The sequence below is a fragment of the Penicillium samsonianum genome, assembly GCF_028829775.1.
Source record: "Penicillium samsonianum strain IBT 33392 chromosome Unknown utg000002l_segment0_segment0, whole genome shotgun sequence".
NCBI classification, from domain to species: domain Eukaryota; kingdom Fungi; phylum Ascomycota; class Eurotiomycetes; order Eurotiales; family Aspergillaceae; genus Penicillium; species Penicillium samsonianum.
In genome coordinates, this window is record NW_026643260.1 from 3,735,162 (window position 1) to 3,755,865 (window position 20,704).

At 46.4% G+C, this 20,704-nt stretch overlaps 4 protein-coding genes across 4 annotated transcripts; 3 read left to right on the forward strand and 1 right to left on the reverse strand.

Annotated features, from left to right (window-relative positions):
- Positions 1-183: 183 nt before the first annotated feature.
- On the forward strand, positions 184-4,579 carry N7471_003303 (Tetratricopeptide-like helical; the record flags this gene model as incomplete). The annotated part of the gene is made up of 3 exons (XM_057276023.1): positions 184-444; positions 495-2,879; positions 2,945-4,579. The coding sequence occupies 3 exons, from the start codon at positions 184-186 to the stop codon at positions 4,577-4,579; spliced, it is 4,281 nt and encodes a 1,426-aa protein (XP_057140661.1).
- An 8,159-nt stretch (positions 4,580-12,738) lies between these two features.
- Positions 12,739-14,121, forward strand: N7471_003304 (putative multicopper oxidase; the record flags this gene model as incomplete). Its single annotated transcript, XM_057276024.1, has 1 exon — positions 12,739-14,121. The coding sequence occupies one exon, from the start codon at positions 12,739-12,741 to the stop codon at positions 14,119-14,121; it is 1,383 nt and encodes a 460-aa protein (XP_057140662.1).
- A 1,698-nt stretch (positions 14,122-15,819) lies between these two features.
- Positions 15,820-16,668, reverse strand: N7471_003305 (uncharacterized protein; the record flags this gene model as incomplete). Its single annotated transcript, XM_057276025.1, has 1 exon — positions 15,820-16,668. One exon carries the CDS (start codon positions 16,666-16,668, stop codon positions 15,820-15,822), a length of 849 nt encoding a protein of 282 aa, XP_057140663.1.
- Positions 16,669-18,421: 1,753 nt separating this feature from the next.
- Positions 18,422-20,443, forward strand: N7471_003306 (S8 family serine peptidase; the record flags this gene model as incomplete). Its single annotated transcript, XM_057276026.1, has 1 exon — positions 18,422-20,443. One exon carries the CDS (start codon positions 18,422-18,424, stop codon positions 20,441-20,443), a length of 2,022 nt encoding a protein of 673 aa, XP_057140664.1.
- Between the last annotated feature and the right edge of the window lie 261 nt (positions 20,444-20,704).

The window sequence follows — 20,704 nt, forward strand, 5'->3', positions numbered from 1 at the left end:
CCCCGGCCGCTTTTCGCTGGGGTCGAGTTTTCAGCCGCCCCAATGTAATATTTAAGATTACGCCATTCACAATCTCATCTTTCCCAAGTTTCCCATTGACAAAGAGAAGAACCAGGAAGTTGGAAAAAGGCAACGAATATTTCGTGCTTGACTCGGACCAATCCAAGCCCGATATATCATCCAATGGCTACGGTTCAAGACGAGGGCGAGTATAATTTGCAAGAGGCATGGGACAAGGCGTGCACGTCCTTTGCGCAGACAACCACAGTCGACCTCACTACAGCGCCGAAATTCTCTGTTGACGAAGTCCTTGATCAAATTCGTGCAAAGCAAGATGACGATGATGAGAAAAACAACAAATACAGGGCTGCAAAAGATGCGATTGGCAAGACATTGAAATTTGTCATGCTTCTGGGTGGGATCGCTGCCCAGGGCGCAAGCATGGTGAGTAACCAGTACCTTCAACAGTGGGGTTTCTAATAATCATGACTTAGCTATTTCCGCCCGCTGATCTCTGCTTCAATGCAATTTCTTATCTAGTTGACGCTGGAGCGAAATTCAAACGCATTTTCAGCAGCCTGGCAGAGCTATTCTGCCGCATCTCCGACGTGCTAGAGCGCTGTAAGATCTATATGCGCTTGCCCGCAGATGCGGTCGACGTCGCCCTCCGCAAGATTATCAATGATGAGCTAGTATGTTTTGTCGACATTTGTGCGTTGTCGATCAAAGTTCTCAAGGGGCACAAGATCTTCATCGCGCTCAAGGTATTTACCCTCGGCAGCGACGAAGGCGTGAGCGACCAGCTGGCTCACCTAGCCACCCTAGTTGAGCGCGAGTCTCAGATGCGGGCAACACTAGGGTTCGAGTCGCAGAAGACTAGCGAGAGAAACATTATTGAGAGCAGGGATGGCACCAGAAAAATCAACGCGGCAGTCGATAAGCTGCTCAACTTTGAGAACAAGAAAGATGCAGATACTGCCTCAAAGAAGCTGCTGGAGAGTATCGATTCCAGTCTCGACAATCCTAGGGAGGCTTTCGAAGTCGTTCAAAAGACTCTGCGACTTCTCTTGGCTGACAAAGTTCAGGGGAGCGGAGAGTGGCTTCGGAGCGATCCACTGTATACGGCGTGGGCGACCCCCGAAAATTCGTCGTTTTCGATCTTGGGCATCTCCGGGGACGAGGGACATGGCAAATCGTTCCTCTTTGCGAGCATCACCAAATACCTACAAGAAGCACAATCTCAGTCTGAAAATGATATGAGGTGCATCTCCACTGCCTACCATATCTTTGACAAAGATAAAAAACAAATATCCTTGGTCCAGGCCCTCAAGGTCCTCGCGTGGCAGGTCGCCAACCAGGATATTGTTTACCGCAAAGATGTGAGCTCTGTGAAAGCAACTGGTGTCAACCAGATAGGAAATCTTTGGGACGTTCTCTTTTCCAAGTCGTACAAGAGCGACTCAACCTTCTTCCTACTCCTGGATGGCATTGACCAGATAGAGAAGAGCGAACTGAAGGAGTTTGTCCAGGCTTTGGAGAAATTACTAGCTACCTCTGAAACCTGGTCACAATTTAACCTCCGCATTGTTATCACTGGACGGAATGAGACAATGAGTAAAGTTAAAGGTTGGCTTGGGGGAGGACTATCGACAATCGATGTGACATCCGAAAACAATGATGATGTAGAGAAGTTCATTATTGACCGCATGGACAAGATGGAGATTCTGAGTGGCTCGTCGGATCAGGTACTTTCTCTTCGACGCGACATCTTACAAAATTTGAAGACCCAGACCCATGGCGACTTCGTCAACATTGGCCTCCTGCTGCATGAGATCAGCGGAAAGCAGCGGCCTGGTGAGATCAGGGATATTTTATCCCGCTCGGGAGGCAAGAGATCCGACACCATCGCGAGAAAGATTGAACTCCTGAACGAGACACTCAGCGAAGAAGACATCTCTGACCTGAATATTCTCCTCACATGGGTTGTCTTCTCCTCTTCGCCCCGATCTCTGAGATCCCTAGAGGGAGTCCTCTTCCTGAAGGCTGGGGAATCTTCTCTTCGGCCTCTGGCGGAAAAGATAACCGACCAATATTCCTCCCTCCTACGGATCATGGGAGAACCGCATCCTACGACTAAAATCATCCCAAGTGACTCGAACGTGTTGCTAGTCTCCGACTCAATAGAGGAGTTTCTACGGAACAAGGATGAGTCCGATAACGCCGAAGATGCACCAGACCTAGACCTTAGTGGCGATATCACCGAAGTCGAAGTCAGGATCGTCCGTCGGTTCTTGGAGTCGGTCTGTGATCCCAAGCTGTTCTCCAGATTTGGATTCGAACAGTTCTTCCAGCGGAAACTCAAAGGAAAAACGGCCCTGGTCGGTGTTGACATTGACACTGCTCATTTAAGTATCCTGTCAACGTGCTTGGAAGTTATTCATCACCAGGAATCTCCAGAATTAAAACCTCTGCTCATTTACGCGTCTTATTATTTCCCCGATCATCTTAAGCAAGCGGACCCTTCACTGACGCAACCACAACACAAGGTGGCTCTTGGTCCGCAGTTGGTCACTCTCTTCACAGACGAAAAGACAATTGAAAAATGGTGGAACCCAACTGATCACTGGCCACGGCATGATTGGATCTACGGGGACGAATATGCTGAAGTTGCGTTGAAGTGGCTTCAAGACTCTGCGGTGACGAAAAACATCCCTGATGATGAAAGGAAATGGGTGAAAAGTTTGAGTTCCAAGTCCGAGCCTGATGCAGATATTCTGGAGCACATGGCGAAATTTACCGCCCGTGTTTGGTTGCAATCGGGTCCTGATAACGAGGATCTTGCCAGCTGCTTTGCTGCAATTCATGGATATATCACAAAGGTATGTCCTTGGTCATATCACACCTGTTCTGACATTGGAAGACTTGCAGCTAATTGATTCATCAGATTGAGAACCGCAAAAACCCCCAAATTAAAAGATCAACCAGTGACCCGACACTCGAAACTGTCGACGCTTCCCAAATTTCCGATGCCGCTGAATGGGCTCGACAGAAGCTTGGACTGGATAGTCTAGGATATGAGGAGACCCGCAACCTAGCGCGCACATTCAGAGAGTACGAAAAATACACAGAGTCCAATCAATATTTCAAACTCTCGTGCTCGCTCCAGGAATACAACTGGCTCTCGCAATGGGGTCTTGCGACCTTATATTCCTGCCAGAAGGAGTACGCGGTTGCGATTGAGATGATAGAGGCCGCAAAGAATACAATCAAGCGTGGCGACAGACGCGATGATGATTGGGGGTTGGTAGAACTGGACCGCGATATGGCAAAGTACAACGAGAAGTTGGGTAATAGCGAAAAGGCTTTTGCGATATACGAGGAAATGCTGCGGCATGACCCCAATGACTACGACGTGGTGTTGGAGATGATGATATGCTTCCACAAAGAGAAGAACTCAGAGGGCCTGCTCAAATTCCTTGATTCGCTCAAGGCCTCCATAGACGATTCAACCGGTCTAGACAGGCGAACGCGGACGTTCCACCAGCACTACGCCAACGACGAGTATCACGAGGCAATCCTCACTCTGGTATCCGATAGCAAGACCTTCGATGCTATATTTGAAAGCTACCAAGTAGCCATTGTTGCTGCTAAAGAGGAGCTCGCCAAGGCGACCGATAAGGGCGACACAGACCAAGAAATATTCCATCGGGCCTGCCAAGCGCTTCTCATGCACAACCTTGCACAACTTTGCTACAATAATAGCTCAGAGAACGTCAAGCGCAGGCAATTTGCCATTGACCAGTGGGTAGACATCCTACAGATTGAGGAAACCCCCAGCGAAAGGTTCGTCTTAGTCACCAAAGGCTTCGTATGTACAAAGCTCGCGAACGTCTGCTTCCATGAGGCGATGCGGGACGAAAACACTGCAGCTACCTACCTGGAGAAGTTGGACCAGCTGGCCACATTCAAGCCAACATACAGCGTGGGGCGCTCTAAAACCTATCCAACAGAACTTATCGCACGATACCACGCGCTTCAAGGCGACGAACAAAAGGCGAAAGATGCCCTGCGTACGCATATCAAACAGAATATCGACATTCTATCTGACGATGATCTGTCAAATGACTGGCAGGGATATCAGGGCTTGGCGAGATATCTCATGTTCGCGGGCCAGGACGCAGACTGCCTCGCCGCTTGGTCGTTGATTGTTCCATATGACGACACGCAGATCAGTTCAGATACCTCGGAGGCCGAGGCAACATTGAAGCAACGCAAGGGGCCCTTGTGGGATGCTTGTGATGGCTGCGGTACTTCTTTCCCGTACGCAGATAATATTTATATGTGCAGAGAGTGCGACTATATGGAGTTTGACGAGCCCTGTTACACCAAGCTACGCGAAGGGACCCTCGAACAAAAGATGTGTGACAAGGATCACGAAATGCTGCATGTTCCACCATACGATGCCGCCCAGCGCCAGAGAGTTGGTGAGGGTAACGTCCTGGTTGGCGAGGAGATCATCCCGGTTGGCGAGTGGCTCCAACATATCAAGGATAAGTGGGATATTAATTCGGGATTGTAAGCATGTAAGAACTTTGCTACTGTCAAGCATGCCTCTGGTAATAGCGTTCTGTTTTAGTTATTTAGTTATTTATTTATTTTGTTTTTCGGACCGTGTTGAAGTGAAATGCAACTGATCATCAATCAAACGTTATACGTAGAAAAGTCGTTTCCAACTTTCAAGCCATTTTCCGCCTGTCTCCGCCGTCTACCCAGAAAACCTGGGAAGGGGAAGAAGATATCTAAAAAAAAGACAACTTATAAAGAAAGACTACCAAAGAGACTAACCAAAAGGACGTCACAATGCCGCAAAAGCGGCCGGCTATTCTTGTTGATAACTGAAAATGAATTATCCGATGTAGGATAATGACAACATGTTAGTCTTTCAAGAATATCGATGTTTGCCATTAGGATTAATCTATGCAGACCAATCCCATACCCCAAAGGTTTCTATATTGGACTATGTACACGTAGAAGCTGCATTGGCTAGGTGGTTTCTATTAGGATCAATCGATTTTTGCTATACTCTCAGTGTCTGGGGCACTAAAAATATTATAGCGCAATATATATAGCACATACATCGTGAATTCTCTCTGACAAAACTCAAAATCTACTTCAGCTCCACCATCAGCATCAAGCACAACATCACATCACATATGAAAGGTCCATCTCGAGGTACCTCACAGATAGCAAAAATATAGTCCCGTACTTATCCTTCGCAAGATACAGAAAGGCCAGGAGGGCTAGGAACCTGCCCCTCCTGTTGCTCCCGGTACATGTCCTGCATCTCTCACATGTGCTTCGTGCTTCTTTGTCCCCATGAACACGAGATGTCCAGAGAAGTAGGGGCTCAGCCCGAGTCTCGGCTCAAAATATACGAGATGGATCGTCCGGAAATATTACTATATTAGGGCCGTTGAACCTGTCGATCATTTATACGGGGGTTAATGTCGAATACTAAGATTGAATACATGGTGGAAACAGGGTAAAATACCCTGAATATCATGTGACACATGGTACCATCCATACCATACAAAAGTGCATATTACAGTTAGTCATCTATGTCCGCCCAGATTGTTGAAAACGCGGGTTTTGTCATTTTAGTTAGTTAGAGATTCCAATATATCTGATTTTGTCCATACGTTGTCATACAGCCAGATTTCTGTCAGTTATGAGCCCGGAATCGTTCAATAATATGATCTATATTTGTTAAGATCAATAAACCTCGCTGTCGTCGGTCAATGCTGAGTTGAAAGTTCAACCACCCACCGTCGAAGCAACCCCTGAATCGAAGAAAAACCGGATTTCTGTCTACGAAAAAGACAACGAATGGCAGATTATACTCTCTCCGCGGCCTCTGCCCGCGTCATCCTGCAAGACACAACAACATGGGAACCATGGCTTGCCAACATCAGAGGAATTGCCGATCAATTCAACGTCTGGGAGCTATGTGATCCTTCACAAGAAAAAGAGCCAGCTGCTCTAATACAACCTCAACAACCAGATCTTGAAGAAGTTCAAAAGAAAGCAAAAGAACAGAATCAAGATTGGTATAAAACCCTAAAGGCGAAGCAGATGATTTGGCAGAGCGAAGACGACAAATATCTGAAGAAAAAGAGAGGATTAAGCACTGTGGTAACAGCTATACGAAATAGTATCAACCCAAGTTTCCAAGCCTTCATTATCTCTCAGGATTCAGCATATGAACTGCTCCGAAAACTGAGGATGAGATTCTCACCAGACTGCGATCCAACATACCTTACAAAGCTTCGCCACCAATGGAGAAATCTAGACCGAGGGCTAGATAGAAATACCGATATCAATATGTGGCTATTAAACTGGGAAACCCTTCATGCTCGTTGTGCGAAGGTAGGCATCACTGAAGCAAAGGATGCTAGCACTCAATTCCTAGATGCCATATCAGTTATGTCACCTGGCTTCCATGAAACATGGATATTGAGACTCGAAGACAAAGGGGCGATTGAATTCAGTGAGCTTATTACTCGGTATAAAGCTCACTAGTCGATCACCCACGCAAAGCAAAGTTCACAAAAGAACAATATATCGAAAGCGGCTTTCTCAACCTAGCAAAACCATGAAGAAGCAAAGCCTAAACCAACAAAGGGTAAAGAAGCTAAGCATGAAGCTAGGCAGGAAGACATACCTATATCTAAGAAACGATGCCCATATAGTAGAAATCTTGGTAGGCATCCTGCATGGAGATGCTGGGACGTCTATGAAGACGACCGTCCTTCAACATATAAGCCAAACCTAGGTGCTAAGAAAAAGTATAACGCCGTCATCAATACAAACCCAGCCTAGAAAGCCTTCATTAAAAAGAAAAGACAGGAGGAAGGAAAGTCAAAGCATACAAATGCAACCTTCGAAATCGATAACTTCAGCTTCTTCACAACAGATGCTATTCCAGCCAGGAGTATACAGAAAGAAGCTCTTCAAACCAAAGCTCTCTCCACCCAAGAAAACGGCATAAAGCTAGCAAAAGAAAGATGGGTTGTTAATACCGGGTCGCAAGTGCACATATATAATGATCGTCGGTTATTTCAAACCTTCGTAAATGCACAAAGCAGCGTCCGGGTGGGAGACACAGAGACGAAAATAGACGGCGTTAGCACTATAGTCATCTATAGAGTCAGCCCAGCCAACGGGAAACCTATCAAGATGGAGCTTAAGAATGCCAGATATTCTCCCAATTTCCATAGTAATCTGATATCCCATGGATTGATAATGAAGGGGGGGGTATTGATGAATTTCAGGAATAACTGCATTAAAACAATCGATGGCGGAAAGCCAGTATTTAGCATCTATCAAGATCAAAACCTACCCTAGCTTTTAGAGCCGGAAAAAGAAGTGGCTTTTACCACTAAGAAATCGGAACAAGAGCCAAAAACAGAGGCTACTTTTAAAACATAGCACAAACGCCTAGGTCACATTAGACCAGAGCGTATTGCTAAATTAGCAGAGATGACAGAGGGCATCATTATAACTGGAAGCAACCCTAAGAAGCAGGTATGTGAAGCTTGCCAGTTAGCAGATGCACCTAGACAGATATCTCGACGCCGAATTGGACAGACATATGGTGTACTCGGTAGGGTGCACTTCGATCTAGTTCAATTGAAACCAGCATATAACGGACATATCTGGTTGACGCATTTTTACCTAGATAGTATTAGATACCACTTTGTGTTCACTCACGTCAAGAAAAACGACTATCAGATGGCAGTTAGGCGGTTCTTAGCATTGATCAAGAACTGGCTGAAGATTGAGATTAGAGTCTTCCACTATGATAACGAAAGAAGTGCTGGTAATAAAGTTGAATTCATAATCCAAGCTAAAGGGTGCACCATTAAACATTCACCACCCGGCTTACCAGAAATGAACGGTCCAGCCGAGAGATCTAGAAGTATAATCGTTAGGACGGCAAGGGTCTGGATCCAAGACACCAATCTTCCACCTAAATTGTGGCCGGAAGCTATGTATGCAGCGGCATATATACTAAACCGTACCCCGACAAAAATGAACAACCAATAGATCATCCCTTAGAAAGAGCTTATGAAATATGCCGCGCCAGATGGAATTCAAACCGTCAATTTGTCAAATCTCAGGATATACGGCAGCTTAGTATATTCACGAATTATCAAGCGAGTGCAGTCAGATAAAATGGCACCAAGAGCAGAGATCGGCTATCTTATAGGATATATCTCGAAGAACCTATATAAAGTATGGTTCCCGCAGAAAGGAAGAGCAACCGGTATAGGAAGGATAGACGTCGTTAGAGATGCTATCGTTAATGAATCCCGCCGGTACTCACCTAGCAAGCCGATCCCTACAGAAGAAGACGCGGTCAGCACTCTCATTAATAGGATTGTCAATTGGCCTATAGTGCTCACCATGGAAGAAGCCCAGGCTGAACTAAGTACTAGGTTGAAGATGCCTATGTCAGTAGCGAGGATCGCACTATACGAACAAACTAAGCATACTAAACAAGGCGAGGATGCCAGAAATGACGCCGGCGAGGCAGAGCTGGTTGAAGAAAATGGAGATACAGAAACCAGGGAGATAACGCCATTGGCGCCCTTTTCAAAAACAGATGCTATTTTTCCTTTGACCCCACAGTCAATGTTAGGATCAATAAACAGAGAGCAAGTAAGCATAGATAGCCTGCCAGGAAGCTTTCCAGCAGATATCCCATCCTCTCCACCTCTGCCACCAACCTCACCGTTGCCAACAACCTCACCGTCGCCGAATTCATCAAATTCATCACCATCGCCGTCGATTCCATCGAATACGACCCCGGTTCCATCAATATATACCCAAAACGAGCCTTCATCGTCGCCAGATCCGATCTCAGTGATACCGTCGATCGAAACTAGGGGGGTGGAAGTGGAAGAAGAAACAGGAAACCAAGGGTGGACAACGACTATACAACATATCTATCTCTAGTAGATGTCAACAACCGAGGAAACGACAATGAAGAAGAAGACCCATCTGGCATACTCTATGCTTTTACAACAAGCATTAGAACAAGATTCAACCAGAATAACAAGCTTCATAGAGATCAATTGCCACCAGAGCCAAAGAACTGGACAGAATTGGAAGCCCATCCACATAGCAAGGAATTCAAAGTGGCAGCTGGCTTCGAAGTCGGGACACTAGACAAGAAAGGGACATACAGTCTTGTCCCAACGCCGAATACAAAAGGGACACAGGTCTTACCATTAAAGTGGGTATTTACCTACAAATTTGATGCTAATGGCTACCTAGAAAAATACAAAGCTAGAATCTGTGTGAGAGGAGATCTACAGTGGCTATCTACAGAAGAAAAGAGAGCTGCTACCCTCGCCGTCAAAACTGCGAGAGCTATATTTGCATTGGTGGCAGCATTCGACCTTGACATAGTGCAGAGAGATGTTGTTACTGCATTTCTGAATTCAGCATTACAAACTAAGGTTTATACCAAGTGCCCGCCAGGCTTTAAAAAACCAGGCTATTACTAGCTGCTCCATAAAGCATTGTACGGCCTACGTCTGTCACCCAGACTGTGGCAACAAGAAGCAACAAGGGTTCTAGTAAAACTAGGGCTTACTCCAGTCCCAGAAGATCCCTACATTTTTACTACCGATAGTATCATCGTCTTCTTTTATATGGACGATATCATTATAGCAAACCACCCAGATCCAGTCTATACAAAGAAGGCTGCTAATCTAGATCGAGAAATAAAAAAGCAGTGGGAATTGAGAGAGCTAGATACCAGTTGGTTCCTAAATATACGCATTATTCGGGACCGGAAACAGAAGAAGCTCTGGTTATACCAGGATTCATACATTGAAAGCATGGCAACCAGGTATAACCTGGTTACAGAAAGAAAAATAGGCTCACCAATGAGCAGCACTAAACCATTGCTACCCTTCGAAGGGGTGGCTTCAGCATATCAAATTCACCAATTTCAACAGAAGGTTAGTTCGGCACAGTACTCTACCATAACAACGAGAGCAGATGCCGCCAAAGCCACGTCGAAAGTAGCTAAATTTCTCACAAATCCTGGTCCGAAACATGTCGACGCCATCGACAGAATCATTCAGTATCTATACGAAACCAGGTTCTAGGCCATTAAATATAGAACCAGAGATAAAGATCAAGATCAAGATCAAAGACAAAAACATAATAAAAACCATACAAACCACAGTTTACAACTAGCAGCGAAGTCAGTTAAATTCGCAAGCGATGCTTCCTTTGGAGACAACAAAGATAGGAAAAGCTCGGAGGGTTATATCTGCAAGTTATATGGCGGTCCAATTAACTGGAAAGCGTCTAAACAGAAGACCGTCACAACATCAACCACTGAAGCTAAGCTCCTCGCACTTGCAGAAGCCGGCAAAACCGTACAATGGTGGCGCCGAGTACTGAATTCATTAGGATTCAAACCCGATCACCCCTTGTCCATTATGTGTGACAACCAGCAGACAGTCGATCTACTCACAAAGGAAGGGGCGGGTATGCATACGAAGCTTCGACATATGGATATCAATCGGTGCTGGATAAGACAGGAAGTCAGCGCTGGTCGAGTTCACATTGACTGGGTTCCTACTACAGAGATGCCGGCAGATGGCCTCACGAAGCCACTACCGAAGCAGAAGCAGGCGATCTTCAGAGAGATGATCGGTATACGAGAGATCAGTCATCTAATCAACAAGAAGAGAGATTGAAAGAAAGAGAGATCAGTCAACTGATCAACGAGAAAAGGGATTAGTCATCCCAGAAAACAGAGGCTGTTTTGAAGAAAGGCCAGAAATGAAGGAATTGGCAGCTCTTGGAGCAAGCTCCAAAAGCTGGGGGGTGTGTCGAATACTAAGATTGAATACATGGTGGAAACAGGGTAAAATACCCTGAATATCATGTGACACATGGTACCATCCATACCATACAAAAGTGCATATTACAGTTAGTCATCTATGTCCGCCCAGATTGTTGAAAACGCGGGTTTTGTCATTTTAGTTAGTTAGAGATTCCAATATATCTGATTTTGTCCATACGTTGTCATACAGCCAGATTTCTGTCAGTTAACACTAATTCCAGAAATAGATCCAGGGCCATGCTTCAGGAAGATAAACATCTTCACAATAATGATCCTTTATCTGGCATTTTCCTAAACATAGTATATTAACAGAGTTCTTGTTTTAAGAGCAGGCCTATGTGGGCGAGCAGCATGGCCTCAAGGTCATCTTATATATTGTAGTGGGGTGCGCTGTCATTGACGCGGGTAATGTCTGTCTGCGAACCAGACAAAACCAGGGCAGGTTCTTGAATAGCGGAAGGTAGGAGAAGGAAGCCAAGGGGTAATTGGTAGGAGAAAGGTTGGTTATTCTTCTAATCTCTTGCTTCTAGCACTTAAATACACGTATTCAGCTTAGCTCACACCGCCATTTCTTATAAGCCCCCTCTACAATATGTATCTATGTGTACCGGATTTTCCCTGGCGGGTGGGGTTTTCCTATTTAGGCTGCCGCCGCTTTAATAAGGGCGCTCAGACTCGGGATCTTAGAAGCCACCACGGTTGAGGCTGTACTGGGCTTTGCGGACGCGTCATAACGGTTCCAAAGTCGCGCGTCATGAGGACAGCGTAATAGTAAAAACGGCAATTGGCTAGAGAATGCCTTAACGAGGCTCTAAGTTCGTTGGCAGGCAGTGGTACACCCTATATGTACATATAAGGATATAGGTAGTTGCGGTAACCTGTATATCGCTCAGCAACGGGCCCGGGGTAAATGATTTCACACACACACACACACACACACACATATACACATATATACACTGTATTGCGATATGTTTTCTATAGCTAATGACGGTCAACCTTCCTCTGTATTAAGTTAATTAACGTACTTACATATAGTGATGATTGATAGAAACTTAAGCGGTTTTTATGTATGCTAACCAGAATTGGTATAGCTGTCTCTGATTTAATTGAACTATCGAAAGTTGCCGCCTGGTGGCCGCGTTCGAAGACCTGATTATTGCAATTTATCATGGCGCGCTGACTAGTTTAATATACAGGCTGATCCCTCATTTCCGACAAATGATGCCTGTGAATCAGGCACTACACAGGTACTGCCGCCACTGCCAAAAAGGCAAATGTCTTATCGATTTTATGTCTCGGTAACGTCATAAGCAGAAATGTCAGAAATGAGGTTGAGAACTATATTTGATATGTTTTCTATGTTTGTCGGGTTAGTCAGAAACCCCATAAATTGCCAGGATCTAGGGGTATAGCAATTTAGAAAGCTTTATATTTATCTGAGGATCCCGTAAGATCACCTAACCTGATTTCGGTCAAAAAGCGTGTCGTAATGCTAAGCAGAGCACGGTGAATAAAATCATAAGAAACCTCTTCTCAGGCAATCTGAGCTTGAGTCCAATCAGAGAACGATCACAGTTTGTTTTAGTCATGTGACAGATCATAACAATGACGTATTATATTACTTCGGCTTTTTAAAGGTGTTCAGAATATACGGGCGAAACACACTGGATACTTTGCCCTTTGAACGCCCATAGTGACCAATTTATTTAGCTTGCGCCAAATTTGCTCGCTACGCTTTGATCGCGTTTCACTTCGAAGTAAAGAAACCATCCGTCGATCTTCGTCAACGCAATGTGCAAAGAGAGATGAATTATACGCGCGTGACATCGAGGCTCTTCCCAAGTCTGGTGGCAGCCAGGCACCACCGCGCTCTAAGAAATAAAGTTCTACCGTTATGCCATGCAACATCATCGTCATCATCACTTTTCCAAGCTAAAATCACATCGGCCAGGTTTATCTCGACGGGCCAGCCTAACACGAGAGCAAACGTTCATACAGGTCACATTCGTCCAAGTTACTTTCTTGGTCTATCTGCATTGATAACCTTCAGTATTGTCCTATACTCTCGGTGCCGGGGCTCAGTCTGCCTGGATTCTGGCCAGACCAAAATAGTAAGAGGACCGGATCCAACCCTGGCGCCTCAGACGAATGAAGCAGTGCAGTTACACTCAAGTCCTTGCGATACCCCTGAAGGATTTAAAGGCATTGAAAACCTTCCAACGGAGAATGCGGCGCTCACATATGCACCACATGTCCCTCCACCGATCACTCGAAACTATCCCGTTCTCCTCCAAGTGCCGTTGACAACTGCCACCAAGGTAAAACAACTGACAAGTCAGCACAAGTACGAACAATGGAATTTCAACGGCACTGTCCCTGGCCCATTCATCCGAGCTCGGGTGGGGGATGTGGTAGAGCTGTCGCTGACGAACATTGACGAGACCGGCAATCCGCACAACATCGACTGCCATGCATTTCTCGGACCTGGAGGAGGTTCCGCGCTGACGACAGCAGAAGAAGGTCAGACGAAGACAGCGAGATTTCGGCTCATGTGCCCAGGTCTGTACTTTTATCACTGTGCAGCAGCACCGGTGCCAGTACATATTGCCAACGGGATGTATGGGCTCATGTATGTCGAGCCAATCGAAGGGGACCTCCCTCCAGTGGATCGCGAGTACTATGTGATGCAGAGCGAATTCTATCACGAACCTCCTGAAATTGAGGAAGATGGAAAACCGTCATCAACGGTGGAGTTTTCGTATCCGAATGCGCTGCGTGAGAAACCAAGCGTCGTTGTCTTCAACGGACATGAGGCTGCCCTTACACGAGACAAGCCTCTCAAAGCTTCGGTGGACGAGAAAGTCCGCATATTCTTTGGAAACGCAGGGCCAAATCTTACAAGCTCGTTTCACGTCATTGGAAGCAACTTTGAAAAGGTTTATCGTGATGGCGACGTTGTTAGCCCTCCTGGGCAGTTTGTGCAAACAGTCAGTGTTCCTCCAGGCGGTTCTACCATCGTCGATATGAAGATGCTCGTTCCTGGGACATATACTCTCGTGGACCATGCCATATTTCGTCTTGAAAAAGGTGCTGTGGGATACTTGAACGTTGCTGGGGAACCGAGAGCTGATATTTACCTTGGTAAAGAGCCACCTGCTCCTTGCGTCGGCTGTAAATTACATCCTTGATTATTTAAACTGTGTTTGAAACCAGAATCGCTGATCAATTATTTGTGCAAAATCTTTTTTATATTGATCTGTTGATGGTCGGCTTCATCACTGTCCACATTATACATTGTCCACGTGCTATGTTGAGCTTCTCGCAAAGGGACTATTTTTACATGTCAATGGTAGTGGTCCTTGGCGACAGTATCCGGACTCAGGCTATGTGTAGATGTCAGAATGACTAAACAAACTGATTTGGATATGACAATTAAACACCAGTCTTTTTCCCAAAGCACTTCATATTGCCTGAAAGCATTCGGTCTAATGAGGAATCTTTTATAGCAGCTAGAGACAGAAATGATCAGATATGAACTCTAACCCTGGCAAAAATATATAACTGACCAGCCTTTCCCGGTCATCGCAACGCAGGCCCCACATGGTTAGGCGGATAAACTCTAGCATTAGCACGTGTTGGTTTTGGTCTGGTAATAATGGCCAAGTCGGCCTCATACTTGAAGACAAGCGGAAACACGGAGCGGCTATATTGCCTCAATCTGGAGGACAACTTCAGCTCTTCCAGCTGCTCGTGTCCGTTATTTCTCATTAAGCTTGGAATGCCGAAACTCTCGAGTTAATTCGGACGCGCTATTACAATTCATCCAATGCTGGCTCCCTATTTTCCATGGACGGGGTCTCGGTTTTCTTCGATGTTGCTCGTTCAGGCCCAAGCCAATAGCAAGCTCGCGTTCGTATCTCGAGAGAATCCCTTCCACTCGGACGGCTCGCTTATTTAATATCGCGATAGTCTAGAGAGCGTTCTAATGTAGATCAGCAACAAGATCTACCACAGTGCTAAAATATACAAATCACGTACGATTGTATCCATATTGTTCCCCGTGGATCGAAAAAGACTGATAAGCCAATAAGCGGCGCTAAACGAGGCAAGACACAGCGTTAATACTTCGAGAGCGGTAGCTTAGAAAGACTCTGTTAAGAGAGACAGGCGCTTGAGCTATTCTTTTAAAGGTATAGGACCAAGCTGTAAAACCAGCTATGAGCTTGATTGTCAGCACTGAAAGCCGAAATTCACGTGGAAAGGGCTACATCGACATTTTGAGGCGAGCATGGACCAGCTGAAACCCAGATCCAAGCATCAAAGCCATCTGAAATGATTGCCCTGATTTTTTGGTGCAGTTTCAGGGAAAGTATCGGTTTAAACGACATGAGGCATTGGTATTGGACTTTTGGACTTAACCTGCACTCAGGTCTCTGCGAGCTTGGCCTTCTCATATTGCGCAATCACGATGAGATTTTGCATATACAACACAAGGAGCATTGTGTTTGTGCATGAACTTTTCCGTTTATGTGTCTAGATTCTTTACTACGTCCAGCAATATGATACGAGAGGGGCTCAGCAGTGGTATTCAAGATGGTTTCTCGAAGTGGGACCATCCAAAATTATAAATATTTGATACTATAAATTTCCAACAGTAAGTGCATAAAGACAACAACTAGATACGTATATTGCATTCAAGCTAACGGAACCATTAAACTAACGGAGCGTAGTAGAATAAAGCACAAGAATTGAGTGACAGCAAATTGTCCGACAATGATCAACTTGAAGGGATCTGGAATGTCTCCATGACTGTTCCACTTTAAACCTCGGCCAGGTTGATTCGTCGCCTTGAATCAAACATTCAAGTCGCCTGGAGACAGACGAATTTACCACAGGAACTCGGCCAGACTGCGAAGCAAACCGGCGGGTACCATGATCGTTTCTGAGTCGCCGGCTCCATTAAATGCCGCGTTACTAAGAACCTTTCTCAGGGTGCGAGGAGCAATCTCGCCGTTCGAATTCGGAGATGAAAAGGTGCTTTGAGCAACGAGACTCTGAGTAGAGAGACCCTGAGCAGAGAAAACACTGCCGTAGATTCCCTTGACGCTAGACCATGCGCTGGAGGCCCAGTTGTAGACAGATTGCCCGAATTCCTTGATCTTCTCCCAGGCCCTGGTGACGAACTCGCTGATACGGCCGACAAAGCCCTTCAGCGCGTCAATGACCTTCCCAGCGAAAGCACCAATGGTACTCAGGCCGGCCGTGTAGGTGGTTGCTGCACCAGATCGCATCGTTGGGGGAAGCTTCTCAATCTCCGTGAGGCCGATAGTGAGGAGATCATCCCATCGCTTATCGCTGTTCTTCTTCTGTTGCTCAACAGAGCTGCGCAGCAAAGCCTGCCAGCCAGCGTCATTCTTGGCGTCAGGGCCACTCGCGTTCTCTTCCAGGCTGCGCTTGACTAGCTCAACCTCGTTCTGGGTAGCTTGAAGGCCCTCAGTCGTCTTCTGGCTGAGCCTCTGGTAGACGTCCGAGTTGTTATACATGGTATTGATGTCCATTGCCATCAGATCTTGGCGAAGAGAGGAGGTCTCCGCTTGGAGGCTCACGAGGGTCTTCTCGGAGAAGATGGAGAGGAAACCCACGTTACCCTCGGAAGATGCCAACTTGAGCACAGCAACATCGCTGGTCAAGGCCTTCTTCCAGCTTGCGTCCAGGGTTTCGACGGGGGCAGACATGATGAATGTAGAAGGAGAAGATGAAAAATGATTGAGGTTTGTAGAGAATTGGCTTGCAAAAGAGCTCAAATAAGATAAATACTCAGAAGGACTGAATAGATGGCGGTTGTTTTCAAGATACTGATTGCGGATGCAGAGTTCATTTCTGGGTGAGAGAAGTTGCACTTTATATACACTTTTCAGGAACACTCTGCTGCGAGCTACTCCAGCATCAATCCCCCTTTGCAATCCAATTTTCCGCCCTTAGCACACTCGTTTGTGACCGCCCGACTCTTCTCAGCCAGCCTCCGGTCTTCCCGAAGAATCAATGGGGAAATGGAAGCAAGCTCCAGCTGAGATGAGTCCCCGCTGTATCTGAGGCATCTCTAGCGAGTATCTTTGGGCCAACCAGATGGTTCATAGAATAGGAACTAGCGACCATAGTGACGAGTTGGACTTCCTCACTGAGATATATCTCATGATCCCTTTCGTCATTTCAGGAAGTTGCTTGAGAAGTGACAGCCAGTCACAGCTGAATAGGTTGCTTGTGTCTCACCGGCATTTTTGGCGAGCATGTTCAGAACTACGTAGTAGATCAGGAGCTCCATAGCCGTAAGGTCTCAATGCAAGGTCTCTTTTAGCTCTTAGTAATATTTAGCGAGAGCCGCCGGCCTCCCCGTAGAATCCACAAGGCAGAGGGGAAAGGGTTCTCCCTGAAAAGCCATCACATCGGCAAGGATATACCTATACGGTGTACAGATGTGCGGCTAGTATATACTATACGTAATGATGCACTCATCAAAGTAGATGGTGTGTATCTTTTGGCTTCAGGGATGGTTGTGATTGATGTGATACACTGTGATAGATTGTGATATCTCTCAGTGGCGTGAAGAGAAGCGGGGCAACACGTGCCCGTAGTACTAAACGTGGTTATCATACCCGGGCCGGGCCTGCAGTGGGTACCTGCGTAGACATGTTCGGGGGAGCTGCGCCCACATGCGAACTGCGAACATGTTCTTCTATTTTCAGTCATGCCCGTCGCGCCATGCTTTATTTGTCGGTTATGCGGTCTCCGGTGACCTTGCATACCTGGCTTACTTCACGCCTTCTTCAAATTAAGTTTTGCGGGGATATCACCAAGCATGGAATATCACCAAGCATAGATCTCGTCGAGTATACTTTCTCGCAGAATGTTATGAGGGCCAGTCAATTTGAGCCCGTAATTCCTGTGCTTAGATTCCAGCCATGCTAAAAGTATCTTCTATCGAAGGCCCTGTAGTAGGTAGCATCCCCATCCAACGCATCTAAGCAGTGAGCTGACAGACATCAAGAAGGTTGAGCTAAAGCAAGGTGATTCTGCTTGGACGCCATATTCCCGGTTTTTTTTTTCTTGCTAGAAGAGGCAAATCCCGATCTAGGTACGAACGAATAGTTGCCTTTCCTATGTAGAATTTCGGGTAACAATAGGCGACTGAATATTGTGGCGCCGTAGCATAGACCCCCAGCTGTAAAATTGCACAACGAAAGCCAAAAGATCCGACTGAACGAGTTTAGAATTTGAAATAATGTCCAAGCACACTAATTCCAGCGTCCACCATACAGGTTTCAGCCATGGGAACAGCCCGCTGAAGAGCGAGTTGAGTCAATTGACAATGATATTGGCTTGACGTAGCGACATAAAGACGCAGAGTAATACCGGCTGGTGGCCATAACTCGAGTTGGCATAGTTGTTCTGTGATATCGCCGTCTGCTGCTTTACTCTCATCGGTTCATCATGTCTTACCTCAACGGAAACAAATTCTCCCTGTCTGAGGATTCTGGGTTCTCGTCGCTCAGCACCTTTGATTTGAAGCCCAGTATTACTGATTCGAACTACATTCTGGTCAAGTTGACTGGTCCTCTGGACCGATCCAAGAAGCGGATTCTCTCTGAGTTGCACATCCAAGTGCAGCAGTTTCTTGGCGACAATACCTTCAAGTGCCGTTACGAGCCTACCGATATCGATCTCATCAGGGAACAAGATTTCATTGAAAATGTCGAAGTTCTTTCCCCTCTCCTGAAGCTTCCTCCGAGCCTGAAGACCCAAAGCAACTATGAGTCCCATGACGAGCCAAAGTCAGTGGACCTCATTTTGCATCAAGCTGCCGACAAATCTGCTGAGGTCTTGATGGAAGAAATCAGTCAAATTACTGGCATCTCTCCAAAGAATATGAGTGTCCGCGCAGACAGCTCTATTATTCGAGCACAAATTTCCCCGAGAGACTTGTTGGAGGTTGCCAAGATTGATAGCGTTGGGGCTATTGAGGAGGTTCACAACCTAACGTTGCTGAACAACGTCGCTCGAGATGTCATCCATGCTGATATCGGGGATTCCGGGGTTGGCAGTCTTACATGTTACAAAGGAAAAGGACAAGTTGTCACAGTCGCTGATACTGGCTTTGATATGGGCGACAAGGCCAATACGCATCCTGCTTTCGCCAACAGAGTGCGCGATCTTATCCCAATTGGACGGGAAAAATTAACAAGTGACACGAACGGCCACGGCACCCATGTCTGTGGGTCAGTCCTGGGAAACGGCAAGTCAGACGCTATGGGTGGCTCAATTCAAGGAGCTGCACCCGAGGCAACATTGGTTGTTCAGGCCCTCCTCGCAGACAACGGTAGACTTTTCGGTTCCTCGGGTAAGACTCTGGGGGACCTCCTGCGAGATGCCTATGAGAACCATGGATCTCGAATTCACACCAATTCATGGGGTCCTCAGTGGGACTGGAGAGGCCAGTTACCATACAACAATGCTTCAGAAGAGATTGACAACTTTGTTTGGGGTCATCAAGACCTTGTCGTGTGTTTTGCTGCTGGAAACAGTGGCAAGGCAGCGACCCGCAAGGGCCACATTGGTGCACAGCCAGCTGCAAAGAACTGCATCACCGTAGGCTCGTGCGAGAATCTGCGATCTTCCCAAGATCACACCTGTGAAGTGTATGATGCCAAGGGATTGGTCAAAGGAAATCCTGACAACATCTCCGGATTCAGCAGCCGGGGACCTACCATGGAGGGTCGGATCAAACCCGACATTGTAGCACCTGGAGGAATGATTCTGTCCACTGCTTCTCGAGCCTGTCAACTAAGCAGCACATTTGGAAATAGCGATGATAAGCTTTGGCAATTCTTGTCGGGCACAAGCATGGCCACTCCCTTGGTTGCCGGATGCGTGGCTGTGCTGCGCGAGATGCTCATTGCAAATGGCCTCCCAAATCCCAGCGCCGCTCTACTCAAGGCCCTTCTGATCAACGGTGCAGTGGACACCGGAAATAAGCGAGAGCTTCAAGGCTTTGGTCGGGTCGATCTAGCTAGATCGATGATCATTAAGGGAAAGACCCTCAACCGCGACTTTCTTGAAGGTGAAGTCGCGGATGAGGATTTGAAGGATCAATTCACAACTTCCTTCAACATGGGTCGTTATACGGATGATTCCACACCATTCTCAACCTTGAAGGTGACTATGGTTTACACAGATGTTGCGGGAGCGTTGCTGCAGAACAACCTTAACCTGTCCGTAATTGTTGAAATCCCAGGTCAAGACCGCCGTGTCCGATATGGCAACCAGGGTGAGCAGGAGAATATTGATCCCGCTCCTTCTGACGGGGTCAACACGGTTGAACAAATTGTCTGGAAGAATCTGAAAAAAGAGGCGACTGTGACATTCACTGTTGCAGTAGGAGGAACCATGATGGCCGATGTCCAGCCTTTTGCGCTAGTCTGGAGCGTTGAAATCGATACGGAGGTGAAGCAGTAGAGTAGCTATCTGCGAGGAGGATTGTCTTTCAACTGAAGCACATTTTGGTCCAATCGTTGTCTCTTTGAGTTTGTTTGTTTGCTTGAATTTCATCTTCTATAGTTCTAAGTCGTATGACCCGTCTCAGAGTGCGTCTTTGCTTACAATTGCTGTGCGATTCTCGTTATATAGCTCAACGTTGACTTTTCGCTTTCTAAACTTTACCAATTAAACCTCTTAATTTCTCTTCACACTCTGACTTGCTACGCATTTGCTTTGAAC